The sequence below is a fragment of the Sylvia atricapilla genome, chromosome 22 (genome assembly GCF_009819655.1).
Source record: "Sylvia atricapilla isolate bSylAtr1 chromosome 22, bSylAtr1.pri, whole genome shotgun sequence".
NCBI lineage: Eukaryota > Metazoa > Chordata > Aves > Passeriformes > Sylviidae > Sylvia > Sylvia atricapilla.
The window spans coordinates 4,607,275-4,629,283 of NC_089161.1; the positions used below are offsets into that span (position 1 = coordinate 4,607,275).

The window sequence follows — 22,009 nt, forward strand, 5'->3', positions numbered from 1 at the left end:
GCCCATGATAAATCTGTAGCAGCTTCAACAGTTTAAGGCAGAAGCCACAGCAAACTGTTCAGTCCTTCACCTTCAGACCTCAGACTGAGGGCTACAAGTCAACATGGATTTTCAAAATTGCAAGTTTCTCATTTTAATGAATTTAAATCTCTCCAGTCTAAACCAAAAGCGGTTTTGCACACTCGAAATCATGAATGCCCCATTGTTTATGCTACTGTACCCAGGCTGTCTCTGTTTGACAGCTTTGTATTCTGCAGCTATGCCAACCCAGCGAGCACATTTCCCCCGTCTGGGTGTTTGCACTGCTCTGTGCACAGGCTGCAGCCGGCTGCCTGTCTTTTTAAACAGAGCCAGCTGCCAATGCAGATGTTCCAGGGAGTACGTGCAACACGTGCTCCAGGCAGAGCAGCAACTTCCTGAAAACTGGAAGAGTCGGAGCTCTGCTCTTACAGCAGCCTCAGAGCTGAGAAACCACCAGCCCCAGTGAAACCTGCAAGGAATGGGATCTCGCCCACAGTTTGGGGATCCCAGTGCCCGCCCCCAGTCAAACAGCTCATTTGCAGGAATAAATTAAGAACGTCTTTTCTGTTTCCCTTCATTGACCCGGTTCTTTTCCTCAGCCCGGTCGAGAATTTCTACTTTAACTCACAATGTTTCTGTCTGACTTGCTTGAAACTGTGTTTCTCGTTCTCTCTTTCGAGCCCTGCTGTGGATACAAAGCTTTCCTGTGCGCATCTAAGACACGTGAGAAAGTTTGTTCTTCTGTTTAGGACACAGTGAGATACAGTTTAATAGAAAGATCTTCCTTTCCCGCATAGTCTCTGTTGTGGTAAACCAGTAAACTGCAACGGGAATTACGGGAAATCCCTCTAGGCCTTTTCGATCGGTGACACGGAACCTCAGCCCGGGGCTGGAGCTGCTCGAGGGCACCCGCGGATACAGCAGAGAGCGGGGCAGAGCAAGAGACAGGGGCCTGGATGCCGGGGATCCCGCAGCCGGCGGGGTCAGGTCCCGGAGCGGAGGAGGCTCGGAGCTGGGAGCGGTCCCGGAAACGGGAGGGGCCCAGAGCCGGCGAGGCCACGAACAAAGGGGGGCCTGGAGCCGGGGGGGTTGGAAGCCCGGGGTCCAGGAGCCGGGGGAGCTGAAGCCAGGGGTCCCGGCGGTTCCGGGGGTGTTGGAAGCCCGGGGTCCCGGAGCCGGTGGTCCCGGCGGTTCCGGAGGACCCCAGCGGGCCGGGCCGCCTCTCGGAGCCCAGCCCCCCTCAGGGGCGGAGAGCGCGGCTGTCGCAAAGCGCCGCAAAGCGCCGCCAATCGCGGCGGAGCTGCCGCAGGGCGCGGCGGCGATGGCGGCTTAGGGCCGGTGCGGGGCCGGGGCCGGGAAGGGCCGGGCCGGAGCTCCCCCGCCGCCGCCCATGTGGCTGCAGCAGCGGCTGAAGGGGCTGCCGGGGCTGCTGTCCAGCAGCTGGGCGCGGCGCCTGCTGCTGCTGCTGGTGCTGTTGCTCGTCGTTTACTGGTACCTGGGCGCGGCGCGGGCGCGGGGCGGAGGGCGCGGGGCCGAGCCCCGGGGACCCGCCGCCCTTTGCGTTCAGGCGGCCGCGGGCGCCTGGCGGGCGCAGACCCAGCGCGGCGATGCGCTGCCGCTGCTTGAGGAGGCGGCCGAGGCCGGCGGGCCCCCGGCGCTGGCGGTGGCGGGCAACGGGTTCCTGCTGCTGGACGTGTCGGCCGGGCGGCTCTGGGTGCGGCCCGCGGGGCCCGCCGGGGGCCCGGCACTGGCCACCGAGTACCCGGCGCTGGTGCGGCTGAGGGCGCTGGGCGGGCGCGGCGAGGCGCGGGCGGCGCTGGCGGCGCTGCGGGACGGGGCCGTGCGGAGGCTGCGCTGCGTCCAGACGGGGCCCGGCGCCAGCGCTGGGGACTGCGTTTCGGTGCGGGAGGAGGTGGTGGCCCACCGGAGCCGACCGCATCTCTACATGCAACGAATCCGCATCGCCAACCCCACCGAGCGGGTGGCCGCCTTCGAGGCCTCGGCCCCCGCCGCCGGGTCCGCGCTGGGCGGGCGCTTCGCTACCAGCCTGGAGAAGGTGGAGGAGCGGCAGTTCCTGCTCTCCTCCGGCCGCCTGCTGCTGGCCGGCAGCCCCAAGATGGTGCTGGTGGTGGTGGCTGCCAAGAAACTCGTGAGCCGGGTGCAGGTCGCGCCCCAGTCGCACTTTGACGAGACCGTGCTGTCGGTGGTGTACACCTCGGAGCCCATCGAGGTCTCCAGGCTGGAGGAGACCTTCAGCAAACTGAAAGAGGCAGCCAAGAAAGAGATGCTGGAGGTGATGAAGATGGGGGTGGAAGATCTTTTCCAGGAGCACCAGCAGACCTGGTCTGACTTGTTCATTTCAGGTAAGGAAAGTGATGCTCAACTTCCATGGGGTTGTTGTAGAGGGTGGCTGAAAGCTCCGTGTCCTGGTTGCTGTAAGATCAGAGGCTCTGGTCTTCCTGATGGGTTGTGGGATAGTAAAACAGTGTTCCTGGTTTGAAAGCCAGCTTGCCTTACACAGTGGAGTACACCTGACTGTGTATAGGGAGTGATACAAGAACATTTATAATCATTATTTTGTGTATGCTGCTTTTCATGGCTTCAGGAACTTCACTGATTTGCCCTGCATGTCAGCTGGAAATAAAGTTGACCTTTAGTGATAGATAAAAGACAGATTCTGCTTGGAAGTTAATGGCTGTTCTACAAAGATGCTTTTTCTTAAGATTTTAATGTCTTACATAGAAGAGTAGCTGACCAAATAATGTAGAACTTGCTATTTTATAGAAAGATCATGTTCTTTTGACAGATCATTCTTGCAGAGTCATGATGACAGGCCTGTAATGCATCTGTATATTAAATTAGCATTGTCTTTAGTAGGACAATGGCTGTCAAACTCCTAAGAAGCAGAGAGAGTATCTTCTTAGACAAACACAAGAAAATATTTGTATTTGTTTAGGGGAAAAAAAAAAAGAAAAAAAAAAGAAGCTTTAATGCTCTGTAGGGTATTTATTCTAGTAATAAATGTCATTTTTTGTGTCTGCTACACATTGTAACACAATGAAACAGTTAATAATACAAAATTACTTTGATTCAGGTGCTGATTCTTAGTTCCACTGTTTAACTTTGGTGTTTTATGGACACAGGTTTCTTAGATGTTATAAAGAACACCTGCACATTGAACGTCAACGTTCATGTTTGATCTTCTTTTCCTCCTAGCTAATTTCTGACTACTGGCTGTTTTCCTTTGCTACAGGGATTGAAATGAGAAAGATCACAGATGCACATACCCCATCCAGTGAGACTGTCAACATGACTCTGTACTATGTACTGTCCACAGTGCCAGCCCCGCTGCTGGACCCGCTCCTGGGAGGGGAGGACAGGGAGAAGATCGAGGCCAGCCTCAACTATGCTGACCACTGCTTCAGTGGCCACGCCACCATGCACGCCCAGAACCTGTGGCCACCCAGGCTGACCAGTGTCAGCCAGATCCTGCAGCTCTCAGACCTGTGGAAGCTGACTCTCCAGAAGCGGGGCTGCAAGGGTCTGGTGACAGCTGGAGTCCACGGACTCATGCAGGGAATGGTGCTTAGTTTTGGGGGGCTGCAGTTCACAGAAAACCACCTTCAGTTCCAGGCTGACCCTGATGTGCTTCATAACAGCTATTCCTTACGTGGGATCCATTACAACAAGGACTTGATCAATTTAGCAGTTCTGCTGGATGCTGAGGGAAAGCCCTTCCTGCAGGTGTCGGTGAAGTTCCAGGAGAAGCCCGTGCGGCTGTACGCCTGTGAGGCTGGCTGCCTCAACGAGCCCGTGGAGCTCACCTCCGAGGCTCGGGGCCACACCTTCCCTGTCATGGTGACTCAACCCATCACACCACTGCTTTATATATCCACAGATTTGGTCCACTTGCAGGACCTAAGACACACACTCCACCTAAAAGCTATTCTGGCTCATGAGGAACACATGGCCAAGCAATACCCGGGCTTACCCTTCCTGTTCTGGTTCAGTGTGGCCTCCTTAATTACTTTGTTTCACTTGTTTCTGTTCAAACTCATCTACAATGAATATTGTGGCCCGGGAGCCAAGCCACTCTTCAGGAGTAAGGTATAAGGCTGCTGCTTCTGGCTGCTGTCCACTGAGTGTTGTCAGCCTGATGTCGTGTCAGCTGTGCCTGGGCAGGCTCTGTCTTGGACTGTGATGATTTTCAGTCTCTCTTGAAACAAGCAGTCTGTGACTTGTTCTTGCAAGAAGAATTAGGGCAGGGATTGGAGCAGTAGGGCTCACAATGATTAGAAAAGATAAACACATTGTCTGACCATTTGTGAGGCTGCAGGTGGAGGCAGACACAGCTTTCTGTCCATTTTCCACACATCAGTGTAACTTGTTTCTAGGCCAGCAATTGCAGTTGTCATGAGATGCTGCTTCTTGTTATTCAGTACCAGAAAGCATGTGAGAGAGCTGCTGTACTTGTTTGTACTGCTGTGTGGAGACCTGCACACCTGCCTGGTGTGAATTTGTCACACAAGAACACCCAAAGGCAGGCTGCTGCTCTGAGGTGAAGGGACTACTTGCTGGGACTCGTGGTACATGTTCATGTGATAGACACTGTGCAGTCCTCCATCAAACCACACTTAGCACCATCATTTTGGGAAGATGCTGAATTGGTGTTTCTCCCAGTCAGACAAAATACAAAGCTGTGTTAAGGAAAGTACTGAGTGCTTTTTACTGTGAGTTGAAGGTTCTTTCTCCAAGCTCTCATGCATCTTACCTGGGTGTAAAAAATTTCAAGTTGTTTGAGTTGCCTTGGAAAACTTACTTGGTGTAAAAACTTAGTACAGAGTAGACAGTAGATGGTGACTTCTGCTCATAGTACTGGGACTTTCTCATTGTGTGTTGGTATGAAGTGGAAATGCAAGACCAGACTGGATTTGCTATGTGAGGTAGTTGTGCTGTTCAGAGGCTTCCCTCCTGAGGGCTGAACAGAGTTAAAAGTAGGTTTTGTTTTTAGAAAAAGAAGAGATGATAGTTAAACAGAGCTGTCAGAGGAAAAGTTCTAGCTATAGATTGTACTGTTATTCCAAATTATAAAATCAAATCCGATTTTGGATAGCTAAGGCTGAACAGAAGGTATTGAACTAAACTTGACTGGTATGTATGGGATGCTTAAAATGAATTGGAATTTTCCCTGTCAGCTCACTGGTTTTGTCCTTTTGAGCACTGAGGATCGAGCCTGATCCCGAGCAGGTCTGAATACCTGTGATCCAATAAAAGACTGAGTGGGAGGTGCTTGTAGCCAGACAAACCAACCCAGGAGGAGGTAGGATAGAAATGTGTATCAGACAACTGCAGTTACAAGCCTCTGATCATGATCAGCACCTCAGTGCAAAGGGAAGAAGGGGTTAGGAGGTGAAGTCAGTTATTGTGTAACAGCTGTGCCCTGACATGGCCTGAAATGTGTCCTTGGGATTATGTAATTATGTCCTTTCACTGTTGTCTATCCAGTTGCCTTTGTCATCTCCAAGACTTGCCTTCTGCCTTTTACCAAGTGACTTGTTAACCATTGCTGCAGGTGACTGTCCCCGACACTGCCCGCTGAAGTGCCCTAGGCTTCACAGCCACAGCCCAGGGCTGGCCTGGCACCTCATCTCCTGGGCACTGCAGAGCACACAGCCTGCTGCCTCGTCTTAGCTGGACCTACTTCAGGTGAAGGTGATGCAGAACTTGATTCCAGAAACAGGGAAGAAGTGAAAGCCAGCTGAAGCTCAGAATCTGTAGCAGGAAGCAAGATAGATGGTCTTGAAATAACACTCTGTTCCATTGATTGAATGGGAACATCTCCGTGTCCAAGTGAACTTAGTCTTGCTTTCAGCCTCCATTTGCACAAGACTCCTGGCAGTTTTGCAGCTGAGAACAAGGACCATTTGAAAGCAACAATCCTTTTGTGCCTTGCTATGACAGGAATCTGAGACTTGGAAGGTGTGGTCATTCAAAAGTTTATCCCAGAAGCTTGTGTAACAGATGTTTCCTTTCCCTGTAAGCTGTTTGGTTCCCTAGGAGTAATCCATTTGGTGAAAATACTTGAAGATATACTATGTCCTTTGATATCTTGATCTGGGTTTTTGTTTTTAATTTTACAGAAAAATAAAGGATAATGATTCCCTTCTGAGAGTTAACTTGAAAAAAAGTTTAGTGTAACTTCCTTTCTGGTATACAATTTTTAATTTATTGCTTGAGGGGAGGGGGAGTATGTTAATTTTTCCTCCACTTCAGTAACAGTCAATTGAAGTGTAGATATCTAAGTTCTCGTAACAGGTTTTTCAGCCTTTATGACTGTAGAGTGCAAAATCAACTTAATGAAATTGTTTTCTGGATATGCACTTGGAAATGCTGATCTACACGTTTCCTAATCTAAGCCTATTGAGACTTTGTGCATTGATTTGTTTTGGCTATGGGGAAGACATCCCACTTTCTAGTGACTTACAGGTTGTTTGGTTTTAAAATACCAAAGCTGTTGTTTCTAAATAAATATCTTTCAGTCTAATCTGATTGCTGAAGTGTGGCTGGGTCTTTTGTGGATTTTGTCTCTGTTCTCTCCTGCCTTTGCTCCACGCCCTTTAGATAAGCAGAGCCTCATGTTACATCTGTGGCCAGTATTGACTGCAAATACAGTGTGGAAAATAATGCATAAATGGCTATAAGCTGGATATAAGACAATTTGGAAGGCACAACAGATGACAAAACCCCACATGGTAAAGTTCATCTCCATTTCCTTGCTCAGTGTAACCTTGTTCTGTCCTGAAGAATGAAGGCCAAGCTTTCCTTTGAAGATCCCAGGGAACCATCAAGCAGCAGATTTAACAGCCATCCAGCAAGTAATGAATTTGTCACAGTTGGTGGTCTCAAGAGAAAACTGGGTCAGGATTTAATTTAAAATTTTCAGAGGGGTTACTGTCTGGTTTCAGATTAAAAACATCCCTCAGGAAAGCAGATTCCAGTGTCTGTAACTTTTCTGCAGACAATTCCATTTAATAATTAGTATAGCAGAGTTACTGCCCTTCAAGGGAATAAAGACAAGGAAGCAACAGAGTCCATTATAAGTTGTACACAGGTACACTGTGTATTGAAGGAGATATTTACTCTTCTGCTTTAACAGAGCACACCAGAAGCTCCTTCTCTTTCTCAGTGAAGTTCCACGAGCTGCTCAGTTTCTGTGGAGCATCTGGCATGAAGGTGATAAGAACTTCCAGAGGGCTGTTTCCAAGCCACCATGGTATCAGCTGGGGGCTGAGCCATTTGATGTTCCCTGGCGGAATTGCCAGCAGCATGACACCCATGGAGTCCAAGGAAGAGACTGTTTAGGCCTGGAAAAGATGGACAAGCTACCATCACATAAAGCATGAATAGAACAAAAACCAAAACAGCTTTGAGAGTGTTTTACATTAAATGTATTAGGATTCCTATGAGCATTTTCTCCACAGCAGCAGAACTGTTCTAGAATTCCTCCATGAAGAAGGGGAAAAAGAAACAGAGTTTCTCTATTTTCAGTATGCAAGAGAGCAGAAGATTTGTGAAAGAAATCTTCTGCATTTGTGAAAAGAAGATTTCTGCATTTGTGAAATGCAAAAATGCTTAAAGAACTAAACAAAATTCCATGTTTGCAAGCACACAACAAACGAAGAAAGTTAAAATAGTAACCGACCATCTGAAATTTATACTTTTAGTTGGAATTTAGTTGGAAAATGATAGTGACATGGAAGTGAAACTGAGCAGCATACCATGTTGTTTAGCTTGTAAATTCAGACACTAAGAAAAGAGCCAACAAATTAATGGAAAGAAGTTTAGACTCTCAATTCTGCACTGTTAATCCTGGTTTCTGTTTTTGTCAGATAATAAATACAAGATGCCGGAACAGGGTTTGGTTGATCCAATTTGCAATTCAAAATGCGGCTTTCCCAAGTGCTATTGTCTGGGTAGGAAAATACATTCTTGAGAAGCAGACAAAACAGCAAAACATTCTATATTTCTGCCCTCCACATGTGTGCTCCAGGCATCTTTCATCCAAAACAGTACCTTGAATATGAAACACTGCTGAAAGGCAGCTCTGGAAATCAAGGAGTTTGCTGCTTGTTAATTAAACATTAGATTTACTTCAGGATTTTTGAACCCCGTGTTTGGTGTCTGTGTACAACACAGCTCTGGTTGCAAAACTGGCATTATGATCTTTGTTTCCATTCTAGTAAGTTTGTTCCCTGTGGGTGTCCTGGCTTACAGGATAGAGATGTTTGTTTTTCAAATAATCAGCAATGGTTTTTCCATGGTTTTTCCAATGGTTGGTGGATGGAAAGGTGACAGAGGGTGGAAAATCCCTGAAGTAGAAGATTAAAAGAAATAAAAGAGACAGGGGTAAGCATTGATATTTCACATGTCAGTAATGAATTAGGACACTTCTTTTTGTGGCAGCATCTCTGGAGGAGTGTAGCTGCCTGCTCTTGCCTGCTTTGTCCTGTGAGTGAAAGTGCTTTGCTCTTTTTCATTAACAAGCTCACAGTGTGTTACAGCACAGGTCAGCACTGCTCTGGGGTGTACACAGGCTCATTTGCAATGCTGCAGGAATCCTGTTCTCATCCAGGGCTGTGCTGCTGATCTAACAAAGGGAAATAGGAAAGGAATGGAGTCTGACCCACCACAACATACCAGGGGATTTCTGCTTCATCATGGACAGCTGGTTCTTTGTATGGCTTGAGGTATGTTCCACTTCAAAGTGATTACAGTCTGGCTTATTGAAGAAGTCTGGCATGCTCAAACACATGCAGCTTGATCTGGGAAAGAAGATGCAGGTTTTCAGTCAGTACAGTGTGGTAGATGCCATTCAGATACACACAAAACAAAACAAAAGAAAAGCAGACCCCAGACCAAAATAAAATCCCAAGCAGTCATAGAATTGTAATAATTAAGGTAGGAAGGGAGCTTCTAGAGATCAATTAATCCAACCCCACCAGCACATCTGAATCTATCACTGTCTGAATATATCAGACACTTACTGCTGACATACCACCAAGTGTTAAAATAATTAATTGAACATTTTCCTTCTGTGAACACCTTTGAGATGAACTTTAAAGGCAATGGAAATGCAAACAGCTGCTGTAGATAATAAGAAACTAATCTGGAATTCTTTTTAACAAGTTGTTTATATAGCCTGGATCCAAGGTCCACCTAAATGGGGATATTTTAGCAACTTATGTATATAAAGAATTATCCCACAGTGACACAAGTTTTCCATTGGTATTGGAATAGCTCTGCATTTTAGGTCATATGTCCCAGAGATAAAGGGCACTGTATAAAATGACCTGGAGTTGAGCCTGCAGCACCCAGGAACTGGCACCATGCTTGGAGTCCTCTTCACTGTGTTTACTCTGGCACCTGCAGGTACGTGTCCAACTTCTGCTTTAGTTTTAAAAGAAAAAGTTAATTCAAATCTAAAAAGTCCTTTTCTAGACAAATTGAACATCCTGCATCAAAGCAGGAAAAAATACAGCTTAGGATGTTCATTACAAGGCCTCTCAAAGGAGTAACTGGGTGCTATGCTATTTAATAGCAGACAGATACTTTTAAAAACCTACTTTTAAAACACACATCCTATTTGTATGTCTTCTAGCCTTTGGCTGTGGGGTTCCTGCCTTCCCACCTCTTGTGTCCAGAGTTGTTGGAGGGGAAAATGCAAGACCATACAGCTGGCCCTGGCAGGTTGGTCATTCTGTGCTTTCCCTGGAACAACTGGGGCTGTGGTATCTGTGCAGCACAACTGAAGAAAACAACCTCTTAAATTACATTTGATACATCTTGCCTGACATGTCTTAGGTTTTGACTCTTCTGTTCTGATCAATCCTAAAGTTTCCAGCCTTTTTAAGAAAGCTCTGAATGTGCAGCATATTGCTGGTAATGCAGGCTCTCATTTTAAGTCCATTAGACTTGGGCCATTTAAGCAATATATATTTTCAAAATCAAGCTTTGGATGATAGGAAAGGAGGGAAGGCTTTTCTGTGGCCAGGAGTTGGAAAGTTCAAAGCCTTTCACCATCAGCAAGTCATGTTCTTGGTGCAGGAACAAAGCACAACAATGAAAAATGAATAAGCAAAAGCCTGACTTGGTTTCTTGATCCCAGGCCTCCCTCCAATACAATTCCAATGGCAAGTGGCGTCACACCTGTGGGGGAACTCTCATTGCCACCAACTGGGTACTGACAGCTGCCCACTGCATCAGGTGAGTCAGGAACATAAATCTGACCCAGGAAGCAGCACATGAGCAGAAAGAGATGAAGGAAAACTGTATCAATGCCAGTTCTCCCTTTCTCAGTTGAAAGCTCTGAGTTTCGTATCATCTTTTGATTACAAGTCAGGAGAATGGCATCTCTTTGTTTTCTTAATGTGAAAGGGGAAAAAAAAAACCAGTTACCTGAATTATATATTCTTCATTTTCTATAAACAAACTACAAACATCCTTCTGTTTTCAAGTCAGTATTAAAATTCAGCTGTGTTGCCGTTTCTGTAATCTACGTGTCAGTGAGATCCACAAATTAACTAATCAATCCACTCCCTGAAGAAATAATCACAAATATTTTGAATATACCAATCATTTTCAGTACACTCTTCATATTACGTGGCAGTGTAGAAAGAAATTATTAGGTACAGCAATGTAACTTCATCATCAAAACTGTTTCCACAAATACAATCCCATTTTGCTCTGGAAGCGTATGGTTATTGTAACATTAAGTTGTAGCAAATATCATAATATGAAACATGAAGGATTGGCTGCATGTTATTATTATAAATCCTATTATTTTATCTGCCACAGAGTTGTTTGTTATTGAAGTTATTTATGGCTGTCAAAGTCCCAATTGTTATTGCATTGAAGAATATGAGCAGAATCCTGCAAAGATTGGAGGCACCTGGAGTCTGTAAATGAAGCCTAGAGCAGGAGTTGAGAGAACAGCTTAGAGATGAAATGACTATGAAGTCTAGAACACAATCTTTGCCCTTAGCAAAGACTGCCTCTGCTCCAGACAAACCATGCCTGTGATGAGAGATTAAAGTCAAGGATATTCTTACTGAATCTCTCAGGAGTGAAAGATGCAAATGCCTGAGCAGCAGCTTCATAACTGAGTGTTCATCCTTTCCTTGCCCAGTTCTTCTCGGACATATCGAGTGTTCCTTGGAAAATACAACCTAGCAGCTGAGGAAGAAGGATCAATTGCACTTTCTCCAGAAAAGATCATTGTTAATGAGAACTGGGATCCAGAGCGTGTTGCAAATGGGTAAGCTGGTAGCAGGTATTTTTTCAGTTTTTAAATGGAGGGTAAAAAACAAACTACCTGGAGTTATGGCAATTTAAATTCATGTTTAGAACCTCCTGTTACATCTAGTTTGTACCTTCCCCCTCAAGAGAATACAAAGCAATTAACAATATTAATTTCTTACTGATTAATAATGTTTCCAGAAGCCATTTTGCATGTTCATGCTTGGATTGGAAGCTGTTCTGTGCAATGATATCTTTTGTACAGTGAAGGGGAATTAAGCATTTTATACAACACTCTTTGAAGCCCTTCTACCAGCAGCACAGACACAGAATTTGTGATCATTAATATCCATATGGCTTAAGGACCCCTGTGTCCTGCTGCAGGCTAAGGGCAGTAACAGAGAAATCCCCTCAGTTCCAGTCCTTGGAGCGAGTCTTAACATATGCTTGGATTTGGTGGAAAAAACCTGATAAATTATACTATTATAAAAATAACAAATAATTATAATTATAAACTATAATTTGTTGTAATTAATAATCATAATTATAACCATATAATTATAAAAGACCATTTTCTGCCATCAGGAAACAGGCAATTCTGCAGGGAATAGCCTTCCAACCCATGAATATCCCCATTACTTTAGGGTGTAGGAATCTTTGCTGCTTGTGCACTGGGCCTTTGCTCCCTTGCTTCTCTGCTGAACAGGCCAAGTGCTGTGTAACTGCTGAGTGCTCAGGCTGCTGTGTCTTAATCCATTTTGCAAACCTTCCCTTTCTCTCCCCCACGTGTGCGTGTTACCACAGGTACGACATTGCCTTGATCAAACTCCCTGAGCATGTCCCCCTGAGTGACCAGATCCAGGTGGCCTGCCTGCCCCCTGCCCAGAGCATCCTGTCCTCCAACACTGCCTGCTATGTGACTGGCTGGGGCAGGCTGCAGAGTGAGTACCTGGGCATTTGCAACATAAAATGCAATAAAATGAACTTTCAGAAGTGCCTTCTCCTCTGAGATTGACAGTAAAGATTTATTGATGGTGCTCAAGATCCCCTCAAAACTCAGTGTAGTGAGATATTTTATTGTATTAGGCCCCACTTCACTCACACATTATGATTTTTTCCCTTTCAAGTTTATTTTCCTTGTAACAGAGCTGGTAATGCACCTGAGGGGCCTTAATCGAGCTTTTAGGAGCTATTGTAATAGAAATGTTAATAGTGTGCAGACAGGTGCATTTGCTGATCCCAGCACACCTGCTAAATATCTGAAGACACATAAGGGAATAGATGTGAAGAAAATCTCAGAGAATTGAGCAGAGGTGTCAGCTTGGCTCAGGAGACAATTCCTTGATGGATAAGTAAATTGCAAACTCCTGAAAAAAGAGTAACCCTTCATTTCTCTAACAATGAGACATTTTTTAATGGAATGCAAATTTTTAGTAAGTTAAGGTATATATAAAATAATGGAACTAAGGGACATTCATACCTATAACAGCCTCTCCTTTAATACAGCTCCTATGGAGTGTTCTACCTGGATTGATGGTACCCAGGTCCCAGGAGAAATTTAGCAGAGCAGTTTTATTCTTCCTTCTGTGTCAGCTGGTAGCATGACTCTGTGTTTCTGTTCTCAGCAAATGGACCCCTTCCTGATGACCTGCAGCAAGGGCTTCTGCTGGTGGTGGATTATGCAACCTGCTCCAAACCTTCCTGGTGGGGAAAGACAGTGAAACCCACCATGGTTTGTGCTGGTGGGGATGGAATCATCTCCAGCTGTAATGTGAGTCCACATCCCTGTCTTGGGTTTAGACAAACAGGTCTGATGGGAAGGAAAAGTGTTTTGGTTTGGAAAGACAGGTGTCTGCCAGGGAAAGCTGCAGCTCCCCTTGGAATGGAGAATGTAAACCCCCTCCCTCCAAATAATTATAATGTTGCAATTAAGGGGATTTCAGGTAAAGATATGGGAATAGGAATAACAGTTCTTTACTAGGAATATTAAAAAATATAAAAGTAGTAGTACAAAAACCAAGCAAACAAACAAAAAAATCCTAGAAGCACTGACAGAGTCAGAATATGACCTGACCCCCTGTTGGTCAGGGTGTTGAGAGCAGTCCAATCAAGTCTCCTGCAGTGACAGATGTGGTTCTGTTGGAGCAGAGATGATCCTGGAGAAGGGCCCAGTGGTGCTGAGGTGGGTCTGATCTCCCTCTGGGAATCCAGTGCACACAGACTGTGCTGGGGTTCTGAATCCCAGGGGTGATCCAGGTGGGAATGCTGGGCTCCTCCCCCTGGGTGGAGCCTCTCCCAATGGGATGATGGAATTGTCTCAGCCCTGCAGTGAGCCTGGATGGCCCATGAACAGCAGATACCCCTGGAGGGAGGATGGACTGGACGAGATAAGAAGAGATAAGGAACTCTGCCCCAGCTGGTTTGAATGTCTGAGCCATTAACACAACACACCCTGCCCCTCCTCTCTGGAGTTCTGAGGAATGGGTTATGCAAGAGATAAATAAAACACCTCCCCAGCCAGTTTCAACAGATGGCAAATAGAATACATCTTGCATTGAACCCAAGACAAAAGGTTTAAAACTCCAGGGAGGAGCTGCTCACCCTGCACCTGTGTTCCCCTTCCCCCAGGGGGACTCTGGGGGCCCACTGAACTGCCAAGGGGACGATGGCAGGTGGGAAGTGCACGGCGTCGTCAGCTTCGGCTCCTCCCTGGGCTGCAACTACTACAGGAAACCCTCGGTGTTCACCCGGGTCTCTGCCTACATCAGCTGGATCGAGCAGGTGAGGAGCTGCTGCAGAGCACAGACACCTGCCCCTGCTGGGGTTCTCTCCCTGGGGTTTCCTCCACCTGCTGAGGGAGCTGGATCACTGCTGCTTTTTATCTTTTTTCTGTCAGAATCAGGATTAAATGCTCCAGATGGTATTTCATGTTCAGGCTCAGATGTTTATTAATTCTTACCTATATTAGTCACACAGACTGTGGGTTCTACAGCACTTCTAGCTAACAAAGTGAAAAATGGCCCCTATCTTTTTCTCTCTCCAAGGCCTTTTAAGGATATCCTGTCCAATTAAGAAACGACACCTAAATTATTTTTACTTTTAACTCAATAACCAGCCACCCGTGGTCAGCAATGTGGACTTTTCTATCCAGTTACAAAATCCCACCCAAAACCATGAAGAAAAAGGTGAAAAAGAAGGACTGGCCACTGCCTTAAAACCTCCATCTTGCTTTATATATATTACTATATTCTAAAACCTTAAACTCTAAGTTTTCCACCATGTGATATCACACACTTCTATTCAAACTACACATCCCAGTGCTGTCATTCAATTTTGGAAGCCTTTTCCAAGGCCTCAGGTCAGCAGCAGTGTTTTCTTTGGGGTCAGTTCCTGTCAGCACAGAAAGTCTAAAATTCTCAGTGCCCAGGGTTCCAACATATCACTTTAGATTCAGCCCTTACCAATTGAAAGTATCCTACTCTGAAACAGATATCTATTTTTTTCACGTTTTAAGGTAAGTTTTGATAATAGGAATGCATTCTCTCTTTATCCTAGAGCTTTATTGTAGTCATAAAAATTTACTATATATTTCAGAAGTGATTACTCAAATTTGCATTCATCAATACTTTGATTGTTGCAAAAGGTAGCACATGCAGCTCAAGTCTGGAATGTGAAACATCTTTTAATTTAATATAAACTTTGACTGAGAAACAAAAATCTTATTTCAGTGATTTAAATCCTGTGACTTGGACACAACACATACTGTTCACAAATTCCTGCACCTCATGATCCGATTTTTCATTTGTTTTACATTTTTGTAGGTTATGGCAAACAACTAATCCAATGAGAGATACCAGGAAGGAAAGCAGTTTGAATAAAGTCATAACCATGGCACCTTTGATCACAAAGAACTGCGAAATGACACTTTTAAACAACGCAAGTATTAAACCAAACGCTGGTGCAATAAACAGTATTTTTTCCAAGACAAAAACAAAACGTGTGTCTCTGTCATTTCCTCCTGACTGTTGGCAAGCCCAGAGCCTGGATTTGGGGATAATGCTGGATATTTTCCCTGTTCTTGCCAGCCTAACCTGGGGGAAGGTGCGAGCTGCTGTGCAGAGGGTGGGCAGTGGGAAGAGTGTGAGCATCACAAACCCCTCCAGGCAGCTCGGGGGGAGGCACAGAGAGGCACCGCAGGGCTGGGGCAGCAGCAGCACCCTGAGGCTGCCAGCGGGACCCCTGGGAGCCGCGATGCCCGGAGGGAAGGCAGCAGAGGAGCCGGCAGGTCCCTGCAGGTGAGTCCCTGCAAAATGCTTGGACAGAGAGGTTTTACCACCTGTGATCCTGGAGCCAGCAAGGGGAAGGGCAAGATCCAGCCCTGGGGGCAGAATTGTCACCTCCAAAAACTCTGCTCGTTTTTAAACCCTTCAGGTGAAGACCTCAGAGCTGTCAATCCCTGTCAGCTGCCATGAACGGGGATTTGGGGCAAAGCAAAACAGAATCATCACTTTTTGCTCAGCACTCGGTTAAAGACCTTCTTTAGATTTCTTTCGTTGTAATAGAAGATAGGCAGTATGAAATCAAGGTGGATTTTTGTTGTGTTTTTCTTCTCCCCCCCATCCAGCACGTACTAGATGTTTCCAGAAGTAAAAGGAATGATTATAAATGGAGGGGAGGTGACCCAAAGGTAAGCAGTAGATAGAGTAAGGAAAAGGTTGGATGTTTGTTGTGAGAACAGAAATGCTCAGAGATCCATTTTCTACGTCTGCAGTTCATTTTAGTTTGATATTTTGCAGATGTTAACCTTTGGACTGAAAGTAAATGTACTATTAATCAGAAATTGTATTAAATTAATAAGACAAAGTATGGCTGTTTGTCATCTTTGGGGGTAGTATTTTTATAGCTTTTCTTTTGCTTTACAACCATTGAGCATCAATCTGCCCAGCAAGAATTTGTTTTGCTTAATATCAGCTTCTGCTGAGAAATAACAGTCTTTATTGGGTTTTATTTGCCTTACTAAAAGTGTGATTTCCTTTATCTGAAAGAACAGGGGATCTTTTTTCAATCGGCTTTTCTATGCAGAACTTTGTTCTTTATCAGTGGAAATAAGGATCACCCAGTTATTCAGGAGTCATCAGCTCCAGCATAACATCCTGAGTTTTTTCATGAGTATCATTAGTGTAAGACTGTAAATGATGGAATAACGGGTTTGAAAATTAAAATCATTAGAGGTCACTTTGTCGTATGAAGTATGGATGTCCATTTTGTGCAGCATGAAAGAGAGACAGAAAGGTAACCATGAAGCTCAAACAATAAAAATTGGATGTGCAAATGCTTTGGTAAAAACTAAAACAAAACAGAAATGTGATTAATTTTTCCTTCCGAAATATATTGTAAAAAACATCTGAGCTAATTTGAACATACCAACAGAAATCATTCATCATAAAGAAATGCCTATTAAGAACAAATTCTCCAAATCTGATTTTAAAAAATCAACAGTTCCAGTCTGTGATCAGTGGAATCACTGGGGGAATAAGTAACCTGTCTTTTCATGGCCTTTCTTAAGATTTGGAGAGAAGTATCACAGAGAATAAAACCTACAGCAAATGTTTTTGTTAGCTTTTTTTTTCCTCACAGAAAAACTGTGTCATTCATTCATTATTGCAGACCAGAGTGTGTCACGGAAGCAGGCTCTTAAGTACAGCTTTTATTTCAAAATTTGTGTCAGGTGGAACAAAATGTAATAAAACATGTCTTTAAAAAAATCCAGATAATGGATGCTCCTTTTGCTTTGTTTCAGAATGCATGGGAATTGTTAAATATCACTGCTAGATCTAGCTGTGGCTTCAGGAGCTGGAAGAAACACTCCCAAGATCAGACAATGCCACTGTTGTTTGTTTAATTCTTTTTTTTAGGTGTTTTCCCTCCTCCAATGCTGGTGGTAGAAAAACAGTTCAAAGGATTTTGACTGCATGCATGGTCTCCTTCTGCAGCCTCCTTGGGGCCATTTCCTTTGATTTGAGCAACAGCTGGGAAATATGGAAAAACACAGGCAAAGCCCTTCAGGAACTTGCCTCCTGTGAAAACCTTTGGGCTGTTCATCTCATCTCTCTCTTGCAGGAAGAAAGGCACAGCTGGCTGCTCCCAGCAGCAGGCACAAGGAATAGATCATTCCACTCTCAGCTCTTGGGGAATTTAAACTCCCTCTGCATGGCAAGTGAAGCAGAACTGTACTGCGAGAATTGCCAGTGCAAGGAGGAGAAAATCTCCATTTGTAGATTTTACAGAACTGACTTGAGACACAAATTGAATATCTCAGGGGTTACTGAAGTCAGGCAGGTGCTGTCCAGAGCCATCTCTGAGCTGCTCGAGCATTTCAGGAGTCCCCATGAGGACCTCAAAGCCATGAGACACAATCCTGACTGGGCAGACACCGTAGCTTTTAAACTCATCCTCCAAATCAGAGAAGCTGTGCTCAAAGCTCAGCCAGCACCTGTGAGCCCTCAAACCACACTGCATCAGCATTTTGCCACTCTGAGCTATGCTCTCTTCTCCTCAGAGGCTGCACATAAGTGCTGGACAGATAATGCAAATCTGTCACTTTATTCCACCCATCATGAAGGAATCTCTTTCCTGGGCTTGGGTGACTTGGTGTCCCTGGAAGCCAGGCTAAGGGCACTGCACTATGCCCAGAGCTGCCTGCTGCAGGAGGGACAGGAAAAGCTGCACAAGAAATCCAAGGAAATTCTGTTCACCATAAGCCTTAAGATCAGTCTGCTGGTAGTTGCCTGTCTCATTTACCCCATTGTGCTGATGTCCTTCAAGCAAATGACAGATTGGATACACAACTATGCCAGGAACCTCAAGGAAAAGACAGAGGACCTGAAAAGGGAGAGGCGCCTTGCTGAGGACCTCTTGCACCAGATGCTGCCAAAGTCTGTGGCCAAGCAGCTGAGGAAATGCCAAAAAGTTGAGGCAGAAAACTATGATCAGGTTAGCAAATGGAAAGGATGTTGCCACTAAGGGTTAAAATAGCACCTACCTCGTCACAGTTGTGAGGATCCTGGGTTTGCACCCAGAGTTGAGTGTGGATGGAAATCCAAGTATTCCTGATGGCCTTTGGAAAGAGCTGTACAATGTGCTAGGGAACACTTGGGCTGATGGGGAAGGAAGAAGAGCTGAGATTTCCAAATGCATCACTTTAGATGTCAAACATCCTATATTGGCAAATTGTCTTTGTGTTTAAAGACAGCCAGCAGCATTGGATCATGAGTTCATAGGAGCAAGAAATGAGTCTCCTCCCTGTAAGACATGAAGAATAAAAGAATTGCTGCTGTCAGTGTTGAATTCAACAGCTGTGCTGTACAGCCCTCAGCCCAAATCCTCGTGCTGCAGTAATTGCAATTCTATTCTCTTTTTCCCTGCACACCCCCTTACTTTCAGCTGTGAAGCACAGTACTAAATGTTTGCATTTAATCTGTAGGTGTCATTATCAAAACAACAACCTGTAATTACACAATTATAATCCACAATAGTCATGACATCAAAAGTGCTGAGCCAAGGCAGAGTGAAAAGATGGCCCTTCCCGATTAATTGGTATTAGCAGGGATGATTTGAGTTTAAACACTGACACAATTCAGACAACACAAAGAAGAAAATTCTTTGCCAACAGCTGCCACACATGTTTCTCTTCCTCAATTCTATTATTTCTTTTTTAGAAGTTCGATTTTTAAGTGATTTTTATGTAAATTACTTGATCATGACAAACATCATTTGATGAGAAATAAAACCCAGTTAATATTTTCTGATTCAACAAGAGCAGAGACAGCAGCTGAGATTTTATTTTGCAGGTTTTTTGGGTTGGATAGTTTTATCCCTATCACAGTTTAAATCACTTTTAAAGGAAAACGAGACCCTACTTCTGTAAGAAGTCTCTTGATCACTGCTCACAAGATTCAAAGCATTTGACTTTCAGTCTCTCATTAGTATGAGATATTCACAGAAGTGCAGGAGATAAACTTTAGAGATAAGAATAATTTTATCTTTCAAAGCAGTAGAAAACAATTCAGAGCCAGAGCTTGTTAATTTAGGATTGTATCTATTGAGCTGCAGCCTGTGCCTTACCTGTTGTGCTCAGGATTTCCCAAATCCCCAAACTCCCCAAAGGCTTCACTACCGTTGCCTGGGACCTTGGCTTCATGTTCTCCTTCCCCCTGTAACAGGTGACCATCTTCTTCTCAGACATCGTGGGCTTCACAAGCATTGCTGCCTCCTGTAGCCCCTTGCAAGTGGTTGAGATGCTCAACAACCTGTACATCTGCTTTGACACCAGGATTGAGTCTTACGATGTGTACAAGGTGAGTACAAAGGCACAGGAAAGGAATCTGCAAGCTGCTGAAACCTTTCTCACCCTGTTTTCTGGTGAATATCAAATATATATATACACACTCCCCAGGCCAGGAGGCCAGCATCCATGAAATACAGGACCTGATATCCCAGAGGGACTACACCACATTTTGGCAAGTGCTGGACAGCTAAAACAGAATTTATTCTGATTTTCTTTCCAAAGGAAAGCTCAGTGCCTGCCACTTAGTTACACGTGCCCCTTCCTATCAGGTGGAAACCATTGGGGATGCCTACATGGTAGTGAGTGGCCTGCCAGAGAGGAATGGCACCAGGCACGCTGATGAGATTGCCAAAATGTCCCTGGACCTGGTGGCAGCGGTGCGGCAGGTTGTGATCCCTCACATGCCAACAGGCAGACTGGAGCTGCGGGCTGGGATACACACAGGTACACACCTGAGGTGAGGGCAGGAGAAAACCACAACAGGGCACGGTCCAGTGGTGTGAGGAGAAAGGAATTCTGTATTTCTGTATGAGCTGCTGCCTCTCCCCACAGCTCAGGGTAAGTGTTTCTCCTGGTTCCAGCAGGAGCAGGGAGGAGAAATCACTTTTCCCTGTATCAGTGTGGAAAGGTCTGGGAAGCAATTTAGTAATGGTGGTATCACCAATAATCAGCTACAGCTAAACAAATCGTGACTTCTTTCACTAAGTAAATACTGTGCAGCCAGACCCAGATGCACAGGGTACTCCCAATTCCCACGTTTCTCTGAGGGTACAGAGTGACTGGCCAAGGTGCTGCTATTTGACACTGCCCTGCACTCACTGCTCACTGCTTCTTACCACTTGTTTCTTTTTGGAGTCTCTCTGCCTTGTGTTTTCTCAGGCCCCTGTGTAGCTGGAGTTGTGGGGTACAAAATGCCTCGTTACTGCCTCTTTGGGGACACTGTGAACACGGCTTCCCGCATGGAATCCACCAGCCTGCGTGAGTGCCTGGGGCAGGATCGGGTCCTCCAGCCACAGCCACACCTGCACTCTGCACCTCTGGGGCACTGCAGGGCGAGGGAAAACCAAAACACCCCCTCACATCACTGAAATAAGGTCTCTAGAGGAGGAGGAGCATTCTCTGGATCATCCCAGGTCAGAGAACTAATTATCATTATCTAAGGAAGAGGGACGTCCTTGACCTGCCATTCCCACTGTCCCTGCACATGCAGCAGTTACCAAATACACAAGAGAAACTCTTGTGGATTGGCCTGGGCCTGTGGAGTCACATCCCTTAATGCCAAAAGAGGAGGAGGAAACACTGGGCTGATGAATGCAGGAGGGCTGGTGTGTGCCCTCTGGGATTCAGGGGATCATTAATTCCTAATTCTGCTATGAATCCTAGCACAGAAGATCCACATCAGTTCTGCTACATATGAAGCCCTTCTCACAGATGATGCATATGAAATTGAACTGAGAGGAGAAATTGAAGTCAAGGTAATAGTTTTTCTGTAACTTTACAACAATAAAGGCATTTAATGGGATAGGAAGGAGATGACAGATTTGGCCATCACTCCCCTGTGAAGAGCAAGTCAACCTTTAACCATATCCCCAAGGTTCTTTTGCTAATTCAGTTGGAAGTGGCTACATATTATTCCTCAAAGCTGATGGAAAAGTGTTTTGTGTGCTTTGAAACATGGCTGCTATGTCTGCACCTGCATGGAACCACAAAAGTATGGCCCAAAGTGTAAGGATTCTATAAAAGAGATACGTGTTTAAGGCTGATTTTAAACCCTTAGCAACGCTGCCAGTGACCAGCAAGGCAGTGACCTCTGAATGGAAAAGATTATTAGCACCCAAACTGCACATGAATTATAATTCTCCCTGATCAGCAGCCACTTGTGAGAGAAGAAAGAGATAATAAATGAAGGACAGGGAGTAGCTCTGGCCACAGTGATCCCATGAAAACAGCTGTTTTCTGCTCTCTCCTTTTCTTGTCCAGGGCAAAGGGAAAATGAAAACCTACTGGCTTCTTGGAAACAAGAACTACAGTGTTCAAAATGACAGCCTGGTGTGTCACTGGAATCCCGCAATCTCCAAGAAAAAAAAGATGGAAAGCAGCCAGGGATGTGTCCAAGTAAGGAGGTGAACATCTTGCTGGGGGAGCCTTCCTAGATAAGGGGGCATTCACTACAGGCTGGCACCTGTGGAAGTTGTGTCTTTGCCCTGGAAGCAGAGGGCTCTGCTGTGTGCAGAACAGCTCCAGTGTGTGTTTCTCTCTGTCAACAGGCTGCAGTGGGAGCAGCTCCAGCTGCACGGAGCCCTGCCTTGTCCTGGGATGAGCTGAGCTCAGACATTCACCCTCAAA

The 22,009-nt window shown here is 45.4% G+C and overlaps 2 protein-coding genes across 3 annotated transcripts; both read left to right on the top strand.

The window, feature by feature from the left end:
- Positions 1-1,249: 1,249 nt before the first annotated feature.
- Positions 1,250-9,385, top strand: KIAA2013 (KIAA2013 ortholog). Of its 2 annotated transcripts, XM_066334325.1 has the most exons (4): positions 1,250-2,384; positions 3,275-4,128; positions 8,654-8,768; positions 9,332-9,385. In XM_066334325.1, the coding sequence occupies exons 1-3, from the start codon at positions 1,412-1,414 to the stop codon at positions 8,765-8,767; spliced, it is 1,941 nt and encodes a 646-aa protein (XP_066190422.1). In that variant the 5' UTR covers positions 1,250-1,411; the 3' UTR covers position 8,768; positions 9,332-9,385. The 2 variants fall into 2 exon arrangements, with proteins under 2 accessions (XP_066190422.1, XP_066190423.1); XM_066334326.1 differs by lacking the exons at positions 8,654-8,768; positions 9,332-9,385 and adding an exon at positions 5,594-6,570 and having other exon boundaries at positions 1,253-2,384.
- LOC136370753 (chymotrypsin-like elastase family member 2A) lies at positions 9,337-15,310 on the top strand. The gene is made up of 8 exons (XM_066334331.1): positions 9,337-9,450; positions 9,680-9,768; positions 10,187-10,284; positions 11,207-11,335; positions 12,121-12,257; positions 12,942-13,087; positions 13,945-14,097; positions 15,138-15,310. Exons 1-8 carry the CDS (start codon positions 9,408-9,410, stop codon positions 15,153-15,155), a joined length of 813 nt encoding a protein of 270 aa, XP_066190428.1. The 5' UTR covers positions 9,337-9,407; the 3' UTR covers positions 15,156-15,310.
- The last annotated feature ends 6,699 nt before the right edge of the window (positions 15,311-22,009 follow it).

What these genes read in the sequence shown, in the direction of transcription:
- LOC136370753 (XM_066334331.1), top strand. Translation starts at nt 9,408, where the DNA reads ATGCTTGGAGTCCTCTTCACTGTGTTTACTCTGGCACCTGCAG. An exon ending in CATACAGCTGGCCCTGGCAG is followed by an intron (nt 9,769 to 10,186) that starts GTTGGTCATTCT and finishes TCTTGATCCCAG; the next exon opens with GCCTCCCTCCAATACAATTC. An exon ending in CCAGAGCGTGTTGCAAATGG is followed by an intron (nt 11,336 to 12,120) that starts GTAAGCTGGTAG and finishes GTGTTACCACAG; the next exon opens with GTACGACATTGCCTTGATCA.
- KIAA2013 (XM_066334325.1), top strand. Translation starts at nt 1,412, where the DNA reads ATGTGGCTGCAGCAGCGGCTGAAGGGGCTGCCGGGGCTGCTGTCCAGC. An exon ending in GTCTGACTTGTTCATTTCAG is followed by an intron (nt 2,385 to 3,274) that starts GTAAGGAAAGTG and finishes CCTTTGCTACAG; the next exon opens with GGATTGAAATGAGAAAGATC. An exon ending in AGCCACTCTTCAGGAGTAAG is followed by an intron (nt 4,129 to 8,653) that starts GTATAAGGCTGC and finishes GTTCTCATCCAG; the next exon opens with GGCTGTGCTGCTGATCTAAC.